General features: G+C 51.1%; 1 protein-coding gene across 1 annotated transcript in view; it reads left to right on the top strand.

Annotated features, from left to right (window-relative positions):
- EPB41L2 (erythrocyte membrane protein band 4.1 like 2) overlaps window positions 1–14,057 on the top strand; it is a 157,110-nt gene extending 143,053 nt beyond the window's left edge. Inside the window, exons 18-22 of the mRNA XM_054173977.1 lie at window positions 2,374–2,937; window positions 5,036–5,158; window positions 6,441–6,539; window positions 7,023–7,103; window positions 13,925–14,057. Of these exons, the coding sequence (XP_054029952.1) occupies window positions 2,374–2,937; window positions 5,036–5,158; window positions 6,441–6,539; window positions 7,023–7,103; window positions 13,925–14,032 (975 nt within the window). The 3' untranslated portion in view covers window positions 14,033–14,057. The remainder of the gene's footprint in view (window positions 1–2,373; window positions 2,938–5,035; window positions 5,159–6,440; window positions 6,540–7,022; window positions 7,104–13,924) is intronic.
- The last annotated feature ends 1,005 nt before the right edge of the window (window positions 14,058–15,062 follow it).

Below are 15,062 nucleotides of genomic sequence, written 5' to 3' on the forward strand. Positions count from 1 at the left end.
GTGTATCAGTGTTGGTCATGTTTCTGGTGTGAGATGCATGGAGTGCAGCTGTGTGCTGTGGAACCAGCAGCTTTCTGTCCCCTTTGCCAAACCCATGTGAATATCAATGTTGGTCATTTTTCCTGTGTCATATGCACGGAGTGCAGCTGTGTGCTGTGGAGCCAGCAGCTTTCTGTCCCCTTTGCAGAACCCATGTGTGTACCAGTGTTGGTCATGTTTCTGGTGTGAGATGCATGGAGTGCAGCTGTGTGCTGTGGTGTCCCCTTTGCAAAGCCCATGTGAATATCAATGTTGGTCATTTTTCTGGTGTGAGGTGCATGGAGTGCAGCTGTGTGCTGTGGTGCCAGCAGCTTTCTGTCCCCTTTGCCAGACCCATGTGAATATCAATGTTGGTCATTTTTCCTGTGTCATATGTACAGAGTCCAGCTGTGTGCTGTGGTGCCAGCAGCTTTCTGTCCCATTTGCAAAACCCCTGTGAATATCAATGTTGGTCATTTTTCTGGTGTGAGATGCATGAAGTGCAGCTGTGTGCTGTGGTGCCAGCAGCTTTCTGTCCCCTTTGCCAGACCCATGTGAATATCAATGTTGGTCATTTTTCCTGTGTCATATGCAGAGTCCAGCTGTGTGCTGTGGAGCCAGCAGCTTTCTGTCCCCTTTGCAGAACCCATGCGAATATCAATGTAATTCTTCTGGTGTGAGGTGCATGGAGTGCAGGTGGCGGCAGTAGCTTTCTGTCCCCATGTGAACACCGATGTTGGTCATTTTTCTGCCGTGAGATGCAGCTGTGCGCTGTGCTGCTGTTGTCCTCTCTGCTCTCATTTCCCCTCACGGGAACCCTGTGCCCTCTGTCCTCCCGCAGCCTTCTCCCGTCCGAGTCCTTCTCGCTGTCCCGCCTCTCTCTTGCCGACCCTCTCCTTCGGAGGTGGCTGCCGCCGCGCCCGCCTCCGCCTAACGCTTTCCTTTGCCTCTCCCGCGCAGAGCCTGGCAGAGGAGATCGCCTCCATTTTGTTTAGTCAGGAGGGCTTTTGCGCGGGCTCCGGACGGCCCTTCGCCGCCGCCAGCGCGGCGCCAGCAGAGGGCGCTGCGCGGGAGGAGATCGCCGCCTCGGCCGCGCCGCCGCCCCAGGTGCTTCGCGCCCCCCGGCGCCGCCGGCCCGGGGGCGGGTGGTGGGGGGAGGCCCCGCTGCGCTGTGGGGAGTAGGCAGGGCCAGGAGGGGGCTTCTGCCGCATGCCCGTCCTGTGGCGGGGCCGGGAAGCTGGCTGCTTGTGCCGCAGAGGAGAGAGGTGCAGCTGGGGAGCCGGTTCTGCGTTGGCAGCACGCAGGGAGAGTAACCGGTGCGGGGGTGCTGCGCCGGGGGAGCAGCCGTAAACGCTAGGATTAAGTCACAGATGATGTGCTGGTGTTTGTATTCTTACTCCCTGAACTAAGACCCTGCTTCAGACTGCTCGCTGAAACGCTGGCTCCAGCGAAAGGGCTCTGCCTCCCGCGTCCTCTCTGGCGTGCTGCCGTGGGATGTCCCTCGCAGACCGCCCTGCCGTGGAGCAAGTACTAACACAGCTGGCTGCAGCTCATCACCCTGCCTCCAAGCTCCATCCTAATGGGGTCCTCTTGGCAGTCCTGACAACCTACCGCCCTCAGCACTCTCCCCCCTCTTACCCCTTGGTTTCATAAGTCACAGACCTAAGATGGGAAGCCACTAAGAATCTCACAGTCAAGCCTTTCTTCGGGTTGTGTTGTGATAAACTGATTGTAGGATGCTAAGTAATTGTTACAATGATTTTTCCCCCCCTTGCTATCATTTATTTTTAATTGCTGTTTTAACTCAGAGAAGTTAACTTCCTCAGCAGCACTGCATTCCTGCTTTTACTTGCAGCCTTTCACAGTGACATTCTTACCCCAATTAATAATGTCCCTAACTCTTACCTGCCTGTGGAGTATTGCAGTGGAGTGGAAGGAAATGAGCCTAGTTCTGTGTGAGTCTTGCAGGGACTAACAGTTATCTGTCTAGTACCACCTACATACGTGCTTACAAGCTTGCTTGGAGGGTGTTGCACTGTTGCCCAGGGTCATGCATTGATTGTTGTCCTCTGATTGCTTTTTTGTTCCACAGAGACATGCTTCCAGAGCAGAAGGGCCTTGTACTGGAGTCAGCGATGCTGATAAGGTTCTACTGATTTTTTCTATAGTTCAGTTTGGCTCTTAACTTCCAATCCATCTTCATTCTTTCTTCCCTTCCTTTTTCAGTTAACCATCACAACCATCTTTTGTCTTCCACATGCCATGAGCCAGCCATCAGCTAATGTTGTCTCCCATCATTTTAATTTATTCATGTGCTCTACTTTTGTTTTTCCTCATCCATGTTTTTTTGTGCAGAGTTCACATGAGACTCTGGACATAGTGGAGGAGAAGAAGCAGGCAGAGGTTGGGATAGAAGAAACACTAGTCGTAGAGGAAGCCAACAAAGGGAAAGTGCAAGTTGCCACTGATGCTGGGGAGACATGTAAGGTGGAACACCTGTCAAAAAAGGACTCCTCATCATTACCATCAGATAGTAGCAGCAGCAGCAGCAGTAGTAGTGAGAGTGAGGATGAAGAGGTGGGAGAATACCAGCCACATCATAGGGCAATTGAGGAAGTCATCAGGGAAGAACAGGAAGAAGAGGAAGATGTGAAAAGGAAAGGACACGAAGAAAAAACGCAGCATGTGGAAGCCACACCAGAAGGCAGTAAACTAAATGTACCAGTTGAGCAGACACCAGTTGCAGCTGAAGATTTGGCCCAGGAAAATGCAGTTACCATAGCTACAGAAGAGAAGAATTTGGCAGAGGAAATTAAGCAAGATTTAGGTGAAGAAAAAGAGGAAGAACAGCTCAGAGTCAACGGAGATGTGTCTCACGTTGACATTGATGTTGCACCACAAATAATTTGTTGTTCTGAGGTAAATGGTATAAACAGTTTGACAACTAGACTAAGCAGAGGTACTTCTTGGGGTGAAAATAGACCTGCCTTTCTTCTTCTCCTATCCCTTCCACTCTTCAGGCATCCAGCAGGATTCAGATCATTTGGAAGGGGAAACCGTTGATGAGCAGTGCAATTCTGTCTCCTTCAGCTGTGCTTTCTGACTCTTTTTTGTTTGCTGGAGCTGAGACTCATCAGTGAGGCAAACCTTCCGAAGAGTGACATCTCCTTCCTCTGCCCCCCTTACCTGCTCTGCCCAGACATGATGGATGTTGGTTATTGACATGTTGCCAGTGTTTTCAGTCTCGTCCTGTCTCCTTGTCAGTTGGTTTTGGCACGTCCATGACACGTAACTGTGATTGGAAAGCTATTGGCAATGGAAATTACAGAGCAACCTGCACACATTTTCCCTTCCTCCCTCCCTCCCCCCCACTGCTTTTCTTGCCTGTTTAGCTTTTAAGAGAATAGGGCTTTAGAGACTGGAACAAGTATGGCTAGAGGGTGCACTGCATTGGGAAGGGGTGAGGCATGTATCACAGTCAGCCTGGAGAAGGCTCTGGGAAGACCTTCCTGCAGCCTCCAGTACCTGAAAGGAGCTTGCAAGAAAGCTAGGGAGAGACTTTTTACAAGGGCTTGTAGTGAAAGGATGAGGGACAATGGATTGAAGCTGGAAGAGGGGAGATTGAGACTGGAGATGAGGAAGAAATTCTTGAGAGTGAGGGTGGGGTGACACTGGCACAGGTTGCCCAGGGAGGCTGTGGCTGCCTCCTGCCTGGAGGTGTTCAAGGCCAGGCTGGATGAGGCCTTGAGCAAGCTGTGCTGGTGGGAGGTGTCCCTGCCCATGGCAGGGAGGTTGGAAGTTGATCTCTTAAGGTCCCTTCCAACCCAAACCCATCTATGAATCTTACTCCAAAGTCCTCCAGTGTGGTAGGGAAGCATGCCTGGGCTCCAGTCACAATCAGGTGTTACTAAACAAGGTTCCAGGATTCTTGGGCAAACTTCATCAAGCAGCAGAAAGGGGAAAGTAAAGCACAGGGCTGCATCTGCTTGCAAAGCTGCAGCATCCTCTCCTCAATTTCCCAGCAGCTGGGTGGTTTTTTTGCTGCTTAGCTGCCTGCTGCTTCTTCTCATGGTGGCAGTTTTACTTTTGTTTCTGTGCACTTCAATCCAGACAGCTTCCCTCCTTCCCATACACAGGGGTTCTGCTTAACCTTGTGAAGGAATGGGTGTCTAAGGCTTGAGAAGTTGCAGGCTCTCACTCTTCCTCTAAACAGCTGCTTGGAGGAAGGGGAGAAGGGCTGCTGTGTGTGGGAAGGGGTTTTCACTCTGTGTGCATCCCAGATCAGTGGGAGAGAACAACTGATGCATCCAGAGCAACAGGAAAAGGCTCTTCTGTGTTTTTTGAAGTACCTCAGTCTATTGAAAGTCTGCTGCAGCAAGATAAGTGAGGAGCTCACTGCCCTGCTTGGGCATTCAGCAAATGGCTCTTTAGGATGGTGGATGAAAGAACCTATTGAATGGAGACTGCTTTGAACCCAGTTGCCAGAGTGGGTTTTCTGCTCCAGAAATAGGACATTATTAAAAAGTTAAGCTTCTGAAGAATTCCTTTGGCATTTCTAGTCCTTATTTGCAGCTTGACAGAGCAGTGACAGGCATTTTCCCAGGCTGATCCTGAGATGAGGCTTAGAGATCTGAGCTAGCTCTTAGCTTCTTGATGCAAACTAGGGAGGGTAACTGTTGTTTTTCCCCCCTCCAGTGATGCTCTTTTACTCTTTTTCAGCTGTGTTGCAGCTTGGTTGTAGAGGTTGCCTTCTGTGCTGTGTAGTGTTGTCTGAAACAGAACTTCAGCAAGCTTCCTGGGCTATTGAGTTACCCTCCCATGTTGTGTAGGTGCTCGAGGGCTGGTGTCTTAGTCTTCATCCCACTTGTCCTGATTCACTGCATGCTTTTTGGTTGGGAATGCACTCAAACAGTGGTCTTGCTGTTAGGATTTTCTGGAGTATGTGCTTGTTATCTGGGTCCACTTCACAAACCTTTCTTCTGCCTTTTCAATTGATTGCTTGTTTCTTGCACCACAGCCTCCAGTAGTGAAAACAGAGATGGTAACCATTTCAGATGCCACCCAGAGGACTGAAATCTCCACTAAAGAAGTCCCCATTGTCCAGACTGAAACAAAAACTATCTCCTATGAGTCTCCACAGGTACTGTGGCTGGGCTTTTCTTGTTTGCAGTCCCATTTTCACTCCAGTTACTTGCTGATCAAGACAGATGGTGTCCAGAAGGTGTTTTCAAAAGCCTGTTAAGTTCTTTCTAGCAGCTGAGATGATCCCTTGGCTGGGAAGTAGGCAAGTGAAGACAAAGTGCCATTGCTTCTGGAGTTGCAGGGGGGGTTACATGAGGACTTAGTGGCTGTCTGCACATAGAGAGCTCATTTTTAGTTCTGGGAACTAGATTAACACACAGCTCCTGAAAGGAAGATGTAACTTTGAGAACACATTTTCCACAGGAGGGAACCAGAGCAGCAGCCTTGCAGGGCTCAGTCAGCTTGGATGGCTTCTGCTTCAGTTCTGACTGAACTAGGGGATGGGATGGCACTGAGAGGGACAGGCTGGAGAGGTGCACTGGGGAGAATCTCATGAGTTTCAATAAGGCCAAGGGAAAATCCTGCACCTGGGTTGGGGCACTCCTTGATATCAGTCCAGGCTGGGGCTGATGAGATTGAGAGCAGCCCTGCAGAGAAGGGCTTGGGGTGCTGGTGGGGGAGAAGCTGGGCAGCAGCCAGCAATGGGCACTGGCAGCACAGGAGGCCAAGGGCAGTCTGGGCTGCATCCAAAGCAGTGTGGCCAGAGCTGGAGAGAGAGGATCCTGCCCCTCTGCTCTGCTCTGGGGAGACCTCAACTGGAGCACTCCATTCAGTTTTGGGGCCCCAACACAAGAGGGATATGGACCTGCTGTGGAGTGGGTCCAGACAAAGCCACAAAGATGATCAGAGGGCTGTAGCACATTTCCTTTGAAGACATGCTGGGAGAGTTGGGGCAGCTCACCATGGAGAGGAGACCTTGGAGCAGCATTTTAGTACCTGAGGGGGCCTACAGGCAGGCTGGGGAGGGACTGCTTAAAAGGCTTTGTGCAGACAGGATGAGGGGCAGTGCTTTGAAACTGGAGGAGGGGAGATTTAGGTTGGACTTCAGGAGGAAGTTCTGCACAGTGGTGAAATAGTGGAAGAGGCTGCCTGGGGATGTGGTTGAGTCCCCATCCCTGGAGACATTCAAGGTCAGACTTGATGTGGCCCTGGGCAGCCTGCTCTAGCTGGAAATGTCCCTGCTGCCTGCAAGGGGGTTGGACAAGATGACCTTGGAGGGTCCCCTCCAGCCCCATGTGGTGTGTGCAGCTGTACAGAATGTGTTTGGTAAGAAACCCCACAGCTGTTCTCCTGTGCAAACAAAGCTTTTACATGCTTTCAATGTTTTCAATTCCTTGCAGTTTGATGGCAGTGCTGGGGACAGTGCTGGAGTGATGCTGAGCACCCAGACAGTTACATCAGAGCCCATTTCCACTACCACAACTACACACATCACTAAGGTAAAGTCTCTGAACTGAAAAAACCCCACCCAAACCACCTCAAAATAAAGTCTTTCCTGAAGTTTCTCTCATGTATCTGCTGATTTATTGAAGAGAGCTGCCTTGGAATGGCTTGGATTCATTCCAGCTATGTGAGAGTTAATCCTGCTGTAGACAGACTTTGAACAGAGATGCCCTAATAGATAGGCAGGAATCTAGGAACAGGGCACGGGAAAGAGAGTTTAACAAGGATGTGGAGTTACTCAAATATGTCCAGAGAAGGGCAACAAAGCTGGGGAGGGGTCTGGAGCACAGCCCTGTGAGGAGAGGCTGAGGGAGCTGGGGTTGCTTAGCCTGGAGAAGAGGAGGCTCAGGGGAGACCTTCTTGCTCTCTGCAACTCCCTGAAGGGAAGTTGTAGCCAGGTGGGGGTTGGTCTCTTCTCTGTGGTTGGTCTCTTCTGTGATTACAAAGGTGTGTTCCTCACTGTTCTGTGTCCTCTGCAGATGGTCAAGGGTGGGGTGTCAGAAACAAGGATTGAGAAGCGCATCGTCATCACTGGAGATGCAGACATTGACCATGATGAGGTGAGTGTTGGATGATAGGTTGGACATGATGATCTTGAAGGTCTCTTCCAACCTGGTTTATTGCATTCCACTCCTCCACTCCTCTCCTCTCCTCTCCTCTCCTCTCCTCTCCTCTCCTCTCCTCTCCTCTCCTCTCCTCTCCTCTCCTCTCCTCTCCTCTCCTCTCCTCTCCTCTCCTCTCCTCTCCTCTCTCCTCTCCTCTCCTCTCCGAACGTCTCCTCTCCTCTCCTCTCCTCTCCTCTCCTCTCCTCTCCTCTCCTCTCCTCTCCTCTCCTCTCCTCTCCGAACCTCTCCTCTCCAAACCTCTCCTCTCCTCTCCGAACCTCTCCTCTCCTCTCTGAACCTCTCCTCTCCTCTCTGAACCTCTCCTCTCTGAACCTCTCCTCTCTGAACCTCTCCTCTCTGAACCTCTCCTCTCCTCTCTGAACCTCTCCTCTCCTCTCTGAACCTCTCCTCTCTGAACCTCTCCTCTCCTCTCTGAACCTCTCCTCTCCTCTCCGAACCTCTCCTCTCCAAACCTCTCCTCTCCTCTTCGAACCTCTCCTCTCCTCTCTGAACCTCTCCTCTCCTCTCTGAACCTCTCCTCTCCTCTCTGAACCTCTCCTCTCTGAACCTCTCCTCTCCTCTCTGAACCTCTCCTCTCTGAACCTCTCCTCTCTGAACCTCTCCTCTCCTCTCCGAACCTCTCCTCTCCGAACCTCTCCTCTCCGAACCTCTCCCCTCCCCTCCCCTCCCTTCCCCTCCCCTCCCCTCCCCTCCCCTCCTCTCCCCTCCATCTTTAATAGCTCTGTTTTTTAAGTCTCTATTTTCAGTGTGTGCCTCCCTCTCTGGCCCAGACTTAATGCAAGATCTCTCTTCTAAGCAGGTTATTCTGATGGGGAGATTGTGGGGAGTAATGGATATGGGAGAGGTTGAATCTCCAATGTTAATGATGATGTTTTAACACACAGTAGTATACTGAGTTCTGAAGGAGGAGGACCTGCTTCTGATGAGGTCCTCCTGTTGTGCAAGGTGTAGAATGGAATGGAAGCCCAATAGAAATATCTGTAGTGTTTTAGATGTTGGCAGTGCCTGGAATCAGCAGTGTGACTGGGTTCTTAAATCCCACTTGTCTGAGAGATGTGGAGAGCAAACACCTCTCACTGCTTACTGTCACAAGACTGAGATAAAATTTAGGCTAATAGCAGTCATCCTATAACATGGTTTTGCTCTTGCCCTCCTGGCTGGAGTTGTGCCTCTCTTTGCCAAGCTGTGTGTTCACAGTCTCACAGTATCACCAAGGTTGGAAGAGACCTCAAGGATCATCCAGTCCAAGCTGTCACCACAGACCTCAGGACTAGACCATGGCACCAAGTGCCACATCCAGTCCCCTCTTGAACACCTCCAGGGATGGGGACTCCACCACCTCCCTGGGCAGCACATTCCAATGACAAATGACTGTCTCAGTGAAGAACTTTCTCCTCACCTCCAGCCCAAACTTCCCCTGGCACAGTCCGAGACTGTGTCCTCTTGTTCTGCTGCTGGGTGCCTGGGAGAAGAGACCAACCCTCTCCTGGCTACAACCACCTATCAGGCAGCTACAGAGAGCAATGAGGTCACCCCTGAGCCTCCTCCAGGCCAAGCAACCCCAGCTCCCTCAGCCTCTCCTCACAGGGCTGTGCTCAAGGCCTCTCCCCAGCCTCCTTGCCCTTCTCTGGACACCTTCAAGTGTCTCAATGTCCTTCCTAAACTGAGGAGCCCAGAACTGGACACAGCACTCAAAGTCCTCACCTGTAACTCACAATCCAAAGTTTGCCACTCCGTAGCACGTTCTGCTGTGCAGCATGTGGCACCTTCTTTACTGAAAACAGCTGCTCCTCTTTTCCATTCAGCTGCAGACAGGACAGCATCACCTCAGCACTACATGGACATCTCCATCTGATTCTTGGTGCAAGTTCAAATGGTTCTATGACTCAAAGCATCTTAGGCTCCTCCTGTTTCTAAAAGTGAAGCAGATTGCTTGCCCTTTTCAACCAGGGTAGCAACACTGACACAAAGCTCTTGAGATTTCCATGGCCTGAGGCATGACTGATCACAGAAACCCTCTTCAGCCATTTCATTGCATGGCTTCCTCTGCCAGGTGACAAAAGCCAACATTGCTGGAAATCCTTCGAGATTGTCTGTGGAACATCTATGGGCTGGCTGGGATTAAGTCTTAAAGAACTCCACTTCATTTCCTTTACAATCAACTGATTTATATAAGAGATCAAAGTACAAGAGGCCAATGTTTTCTGTCTCCAGTTGCTTAGTTTGAGCTTTCATCCCAGCTCCCCCACTCCTAACAACCACTTTCCCATGTTCACTTTAGGAAACTTGCTTACAGCTTTCCATAACCTTTGCTTTCATCAGTTAACTACCTCCAGCCATGCAAGCCAAGCTTCAACTGAGTGATGCCTTTGTACTCACAAAATCTGAGGACACTTAGTTCCATGTCAATGTGCTTTCCAAACTGGAATTTCCTCCTATTTCCTTGGCATAAAGGTTTTTTAGCCTGCACTCTTCACTGATTCTGTGATGCTTGTATCTCCTACCCTCCAGATCTCTTTTTTCTCTGTAAGCTTCTCATCTCCTTTATTTTGGGAGTTGGCAGCTATTGTATCCTGGTCAAAGGAAGCCATTTTATTCTTAATACAGGCTCAAAATATAAACCCAAAGCATTTAGCTGTTTCCCAGGAATTTTACTTCCATGGCTTTTGATTAAGGGAGGGAAAAACTTGTACTATTTTCAGACCACTCAGGAATTTAAGTGAAATGACTGTGCTTTGGGAACTCTTTTTTTGGAGTGTGCAAGCTCTCAGCACCTGCAGTGGGCCTTTTGTGGCCCAGTGAGCTCTGGAGGCTGTTTCACAAGCCTGAAACAAGAGGAAGGAAGCAAAGTTCAATAAGTGGACATGGAAAGGCCCTGAGACTGTTAGTTGTGGCAAAGTCCTTACTGATTGTGTTTTGTGAGTAAGGAGGATGAACTCTGGCCAGTGCTGGAGCCCCTAGTACAGGAAAGATCTGGATGAGCTGAAATGTGTCCAGAGCAGGGCCACAAGGATGAGCAGAGGGCTGGAGCTGCTCTGCTGTGAGGACAGACTGAGGGAGTTGGGGTTGTGCAGGCTGGAGAAGAAAAGGCTCTGAGGAGACCTAATTGTGGCCTTCCAGGATCTGAAGGGGGCTCCAAGAAAGCTGGGGAGGGACTTTTGAGGGTAGTGATAGGACTGGGGGGGATGGATCCAAGCTAGAGGAGAGGTGAGGTAGATTGGCTGTGAGGAAGAAGTTGTTCCCCAGGAGGGTGGTGAGAGCCTGGCACAGGTGCCCAGGGAGGTGGTGGCAGCCTCCTGCCTGGAGGTGTTTGCAGCCAGGCTGGAGGTGGCTGTGAGCAACCTGCTGCAGTGTGAGGTGTCCCTGGCCATGGCAGGGGGTTGGGACTGGCTGAGCCTTGAGCTCCCTTCCAGCCCTGACAGTTCTGTGATTCTATGGAAGGAAAAGCACCATTTGTCACTTTGCATCACAGATTGCTGTCTACAACTATCTGAAGGGAGGTTGCAGCCAGGTGGGGGTTGGTCTCTTCTCCCAGGCAACCAGTACCAGAACAAGAGGACACAGTCTCAAGCTGTGCCAAGGGAGGTTTAGGCTGGATGTCAGGAGGAAGTTCTACACAGAAAGAGTGATTGCCCATTGGAATGTGCTGCCCAGGGAGGCGGTGGAGTCCCCATCACTGGAGGTGTTTAGGAAGAGACTGGATGGGGTGCTATGGTTTAGTTGATCAGATGGTGTTGGATGATAGTTTGGACTTGATGATCTCAAAGGTCTCTTCCAACCTGGTCTATTCTATTCTATTCTATTCTACTCTATTCTATTCTACTCTCTATGGGAAGGGATTTCATGCTGCTGTTAAAGGGGTTGGGCTACTTTTTGGGAGGAGACTGCATTTGGTTAGTGCTGCTTTTGCCTTTTGTGGGGAGAAGCCTTGCTGAAATCTTCATCTTTTAGTACATTCAGCTGGGCAGATGGGAGTCTGCTGTGTTGTGTCAGCAGCATCTGCATGCAGCAGTCCTTTTGGCTGGAAGCTTTGAAACACATGAAAGCAGGAATGTAAAACATGAAACACAGGAGAGCTGGAATCTAAAATCAGTTTTTGACTTCCATTATAAACTTCTGTTTAACAAAAGCCATTGGGGATCTGCTGGAATCTCACCTAAGAATCTTGCATCTCACAGAATCATAGAATTAGCAAGGTTGGAAGAGACCTCAAAGATCATCAAGTCAAACCTGTCACCCAAAACCTCATGACTAGACCATGGCACCAAGTGCCACATCCAAGCCCCTCTTGAATGCCTACAGGGATGGGGACTCCACCACCTCCCTGGGCAGCACATTCCAATGGCTAACAACTCCCTCAGGGAAGAACTTTCTCCTCACCTCCAGCCTAAACCTCCCCTGGCACAGCTTCAGACTGTGTCCTCTTGTTCTGCTGCTGGCTGCCTGGGAGAAGAGACCAACCCCCACCTGGCTCCAACCTCCCTGCAGGGAGCTGGAGAGAGCAAGAAGGTCTCCCCTGAGCCTCCTCTTCTGCAGGCTAAGCAACCCCAGCTCCCTCAGCCTCTCCTCACAGGGCTGTGCTCCAGACCCCTCCCCAGCCTCCTTGCCCTTCTCTGGACACCTTCAAGTCTCTCAATGTCCTTCTTGACCTGAGGAGCCCAGAACTGGACACAGGACTCAAGGTGTGGCCTAAGCAGTGCTGAGCACAGGGCACAATGACCTCCCTGCTCCTGCTGGCCACACTCTTCCTGATGCAGGCCAGGATGCCCTTGGCCCTCTTGGCCCCCTGGGCACACTGCAGGCTCATGTTCAGCCTACCATCAACCACTCCCCCCAGGTCCCTCTCTGCCTGGCTGCTCTCAGCCACTCTGCCCCCAGCCTGTAGCTCTGCCTGGGGTTGCTGTGGCCAAAGTGCAGCCCCTGGCACTTGGATGTGTTCAATCTCCTGCCCTTGGCCTCTGCCCATCTGCCCAGCCTGTCAAGATCCCTCTGCAGAGCTCTCCTACCCTCTAACAGATCAACTCCTGCCCCCAGCTTGCTGTCAGCTGCACATTTACTGCTGATGGACTCAATGCCCTCCTCCAGATCATCAATGAAGATATTGAACAGGCTGGGGCCCAGCACTGCTCCCTGGGGCACACCACTGGTGCCTGGCTGCCAGCTGGCTGTGGCACCATTCACCACCACTCTCTGGGCTCAGCCTCCAGCCAGTTCCTAACCCAGCTCAGAGAGCTGCTGTCCAAGCCAGGGGCTGACAGCTTGGCCAGGAGCTTGCTGTGGGGGATGGTGGCAAAGGCCTTGCTGCAGTCCAGGCAGACTCCATCCACAGCCTGCCCCACAGCCACCAGGCAGTCACCTGGGCATGGAAGGAGCTCAGGTTGGTCAGGCAGGACCTGCCCTGCCTGAATCCCTGCTGGCTGGGCCTGAGCCCTTGGCCATCCTGTCAGTGCTGTGTGACTGCACTCAGGATGCCCTGTGCCATAACCTTGCCTGGCACTGAGGTCAGGCTGACAGGCCTGGAATTCCCTGGCTCATCCAACTGACCCTTCTTGTGGATGGGCACCACGCTGGCAGCTTCCAGTCCTCTGGGATCTCTGCAGTGAGCCAGGACTGATGAAAAATGATGGAGAGTGTCTTGGCCAGCTCATCTGCCAGCTCTCTCAGCACCCTAGGATGGATCCCATCTGGTCCCATGGACTTGTGGGGATCCAAGCAGCTGAGGAGAGCTCCAACTACCTGCTCCTGGAACACAGGGAAGCTATGCTGCTCCCTGGTTCCTTCTGCCAGCTCTGCAGGCCAGCTGTCTGGAAGACATCCTGCTAGTAAAATTGAGTTTTGGTTAGTTTTGGTTGGTTGGGTTGGGTTGGAGTTTTGGCTTAGTTTCTTGTCTGGTTATTTTTGTTTGGTTGGTTTGGGTTGGTTTTTTTTTTGGCTTGGCTGCTTGCTTGGTTAGTTTTGGTTGGTTTGGGTTGAGGTTTTGTTTTGGCTTGGCTGCTTGCTTGGTTAGTTTTGGTTGGTTTGGGTTGAGGTTTTGTTTTGGCTTGGCTGCTTGCTTGGTTAGTTTTGGTTGGTTTGGGTTGAGGTTTTGTTTTGGCTTGGCTGCTTGCTTGGTTAGTTTTGGTTGGTTTGGGTTGGGGTTTTGTTTTGGCTTGGCTGCTTGCTTGGTTAGTTTTGGTTGGTTTGGGTTGGGGTTTTGTTTGGCTTGGCTGCTTGCTTGGTTAGTTTTGGTTGGTTTGGGTTGGGGTTTTGTTTTGGCTTGGCTGCTTGCTTGGTTAGTTTTGGTTGGTTTGGGTTGGGGTTTTGTTTTGGCTTGGCTGCTTGCTTGGTTAGTTTTGGTTGGTTTGGGTTGGGGTTTTGTTTTGGCTTGGCTGCTTGCTTGGTTAGTTTTGGTTGGTTTGGGTTGGGGTTTTGTTTTGGCTTGGCTGCTTGCTTGGTTAGTTTTGGTTGGTTTGGGTTGGGGTTTTTTTTGGCTTGGCTGCTTGCTTGGTTAGTTTTGGTTGGTTTGGGTTGAGGTTTTGTTTTGGCTTGGCTGCTTGCTTGGTTAGTTTTGGTTGGTTTGGGTTGGTTGTTTTCACATTTGGGTTGGGTTATTTTTCATTGTTGTTGTGGTTTGGTTTTGTTGCCTTGGTTTTCACCCTGAGCCTTTCCAGGCTTTGGGAATCCAGGGTTCTGAACAGCTGTACCCAGAACTTCCACTGCTGCTCTCCCATTCCCTGGCCCCCCATGAATGTCCTTCAGCTGTTGCTTTCTTTCAGGCCCTGGCACAGGCAATAAAAGAAGCCAAAGAACAGCACCCAGACATGTCTGTGACAAGAGTGGTGGTGCACAAAGAAACTGAACTTGCTGAGGAGGATGAAGAGTGAAATCCCAAACACCCTCAAGCAGTTATTTTAGGTAAGCTGACATCTCTCCATATATAGAAATGTGTTTCACAGAGAGCAGTGGAGCTTCAGTTTTCTGTGGCAGCCTGCAATCAAAAGCTTGGAAGAGCCCAGGGTGTGTGTGATACCTGCTGCCACAGCAGGGTGAGTTCAAGCAGGCACTCAGAGTGGACTCCTACAACAAGAATGTGTGACATTGGTTTGCATTGCAGATGTTCCTGTATCTGTGTCTCAGTTGTGCCCCATGGCATATCCTACAGAGCTTGGGCAATCATAGCATGGCTTAGGTTGGAAGGGGCCTCAGCGGTTGTCACCTCCAACCCCCTGCCATGAGAGCTGCAGTTTGGATTGGTTATAGCCAGTTGTAGCTTCCACTGCAGTGGGTGTGGGCTGCTCCTGCAGAACGTGGAGGATGTGTCCCTTTCCTGTTCACCTGCCCAGCTGCAGCCCCTGCCTTACATCTGCCTTGCTCAGGGCTGTGTGCCCTGCCCAGCAGTGAAAGGGCACACCTGGGCATTTTAATTGAGGCAACTAACTCTTAATCCCTAAACACAATGAAATACTTAACCTTTTGTCACTCTCTCAGGCAAGGAGGGAAATGCACTGCACACTCAAGCTTTAAAGCTTCTTAGCAGTTGACAGAGGTCAAAAGCAGGTCACTTGGATGGGCTCTCATTTCTAGGAATAAAAGAAAGGGGGGGGAAAAAAAGCCCAGACCTGCTCTGCTTGGTGTATCCAACAGCATAAACCTGCTGGGGCACTGCTTATAGGCTGGTGCCTTAGAGATCAGTGGAGCTTTAGGCTGCCTTGGCTCCTCCTTTGCTTGATGACATGATTATCCTGGGGGTAATAACTGCACCTGAAGGATGGCCAAGGGCTCAGGCCCAGCCAGCATGGATTTAGGAAGGGCAGGTCCTGCCTCTCCAACCTGATCTCCTTCCATGCCCAGGGGACTGCCTGGTGGGTGTGGGGCAGGCTGTGGATGGAGTCTGCCTGGACTGCAGCAAGGCCT

This window comes from Dryobates pubescens, chromosome 28, assembly GCF_014839835.1.
Source record: "Dryobates pubescens isolate bDryPub1 chromosome 28, bDryPub1.pri, whole genome shotgun sequence".
In the NCBI taxonomy this organism is placed as follows: domain Eukaryota; kingdom Metazoa; phylum Chordata; class Aves; order Piciformes; family Picidae; genus Dryobates; species Dryobates pubescens.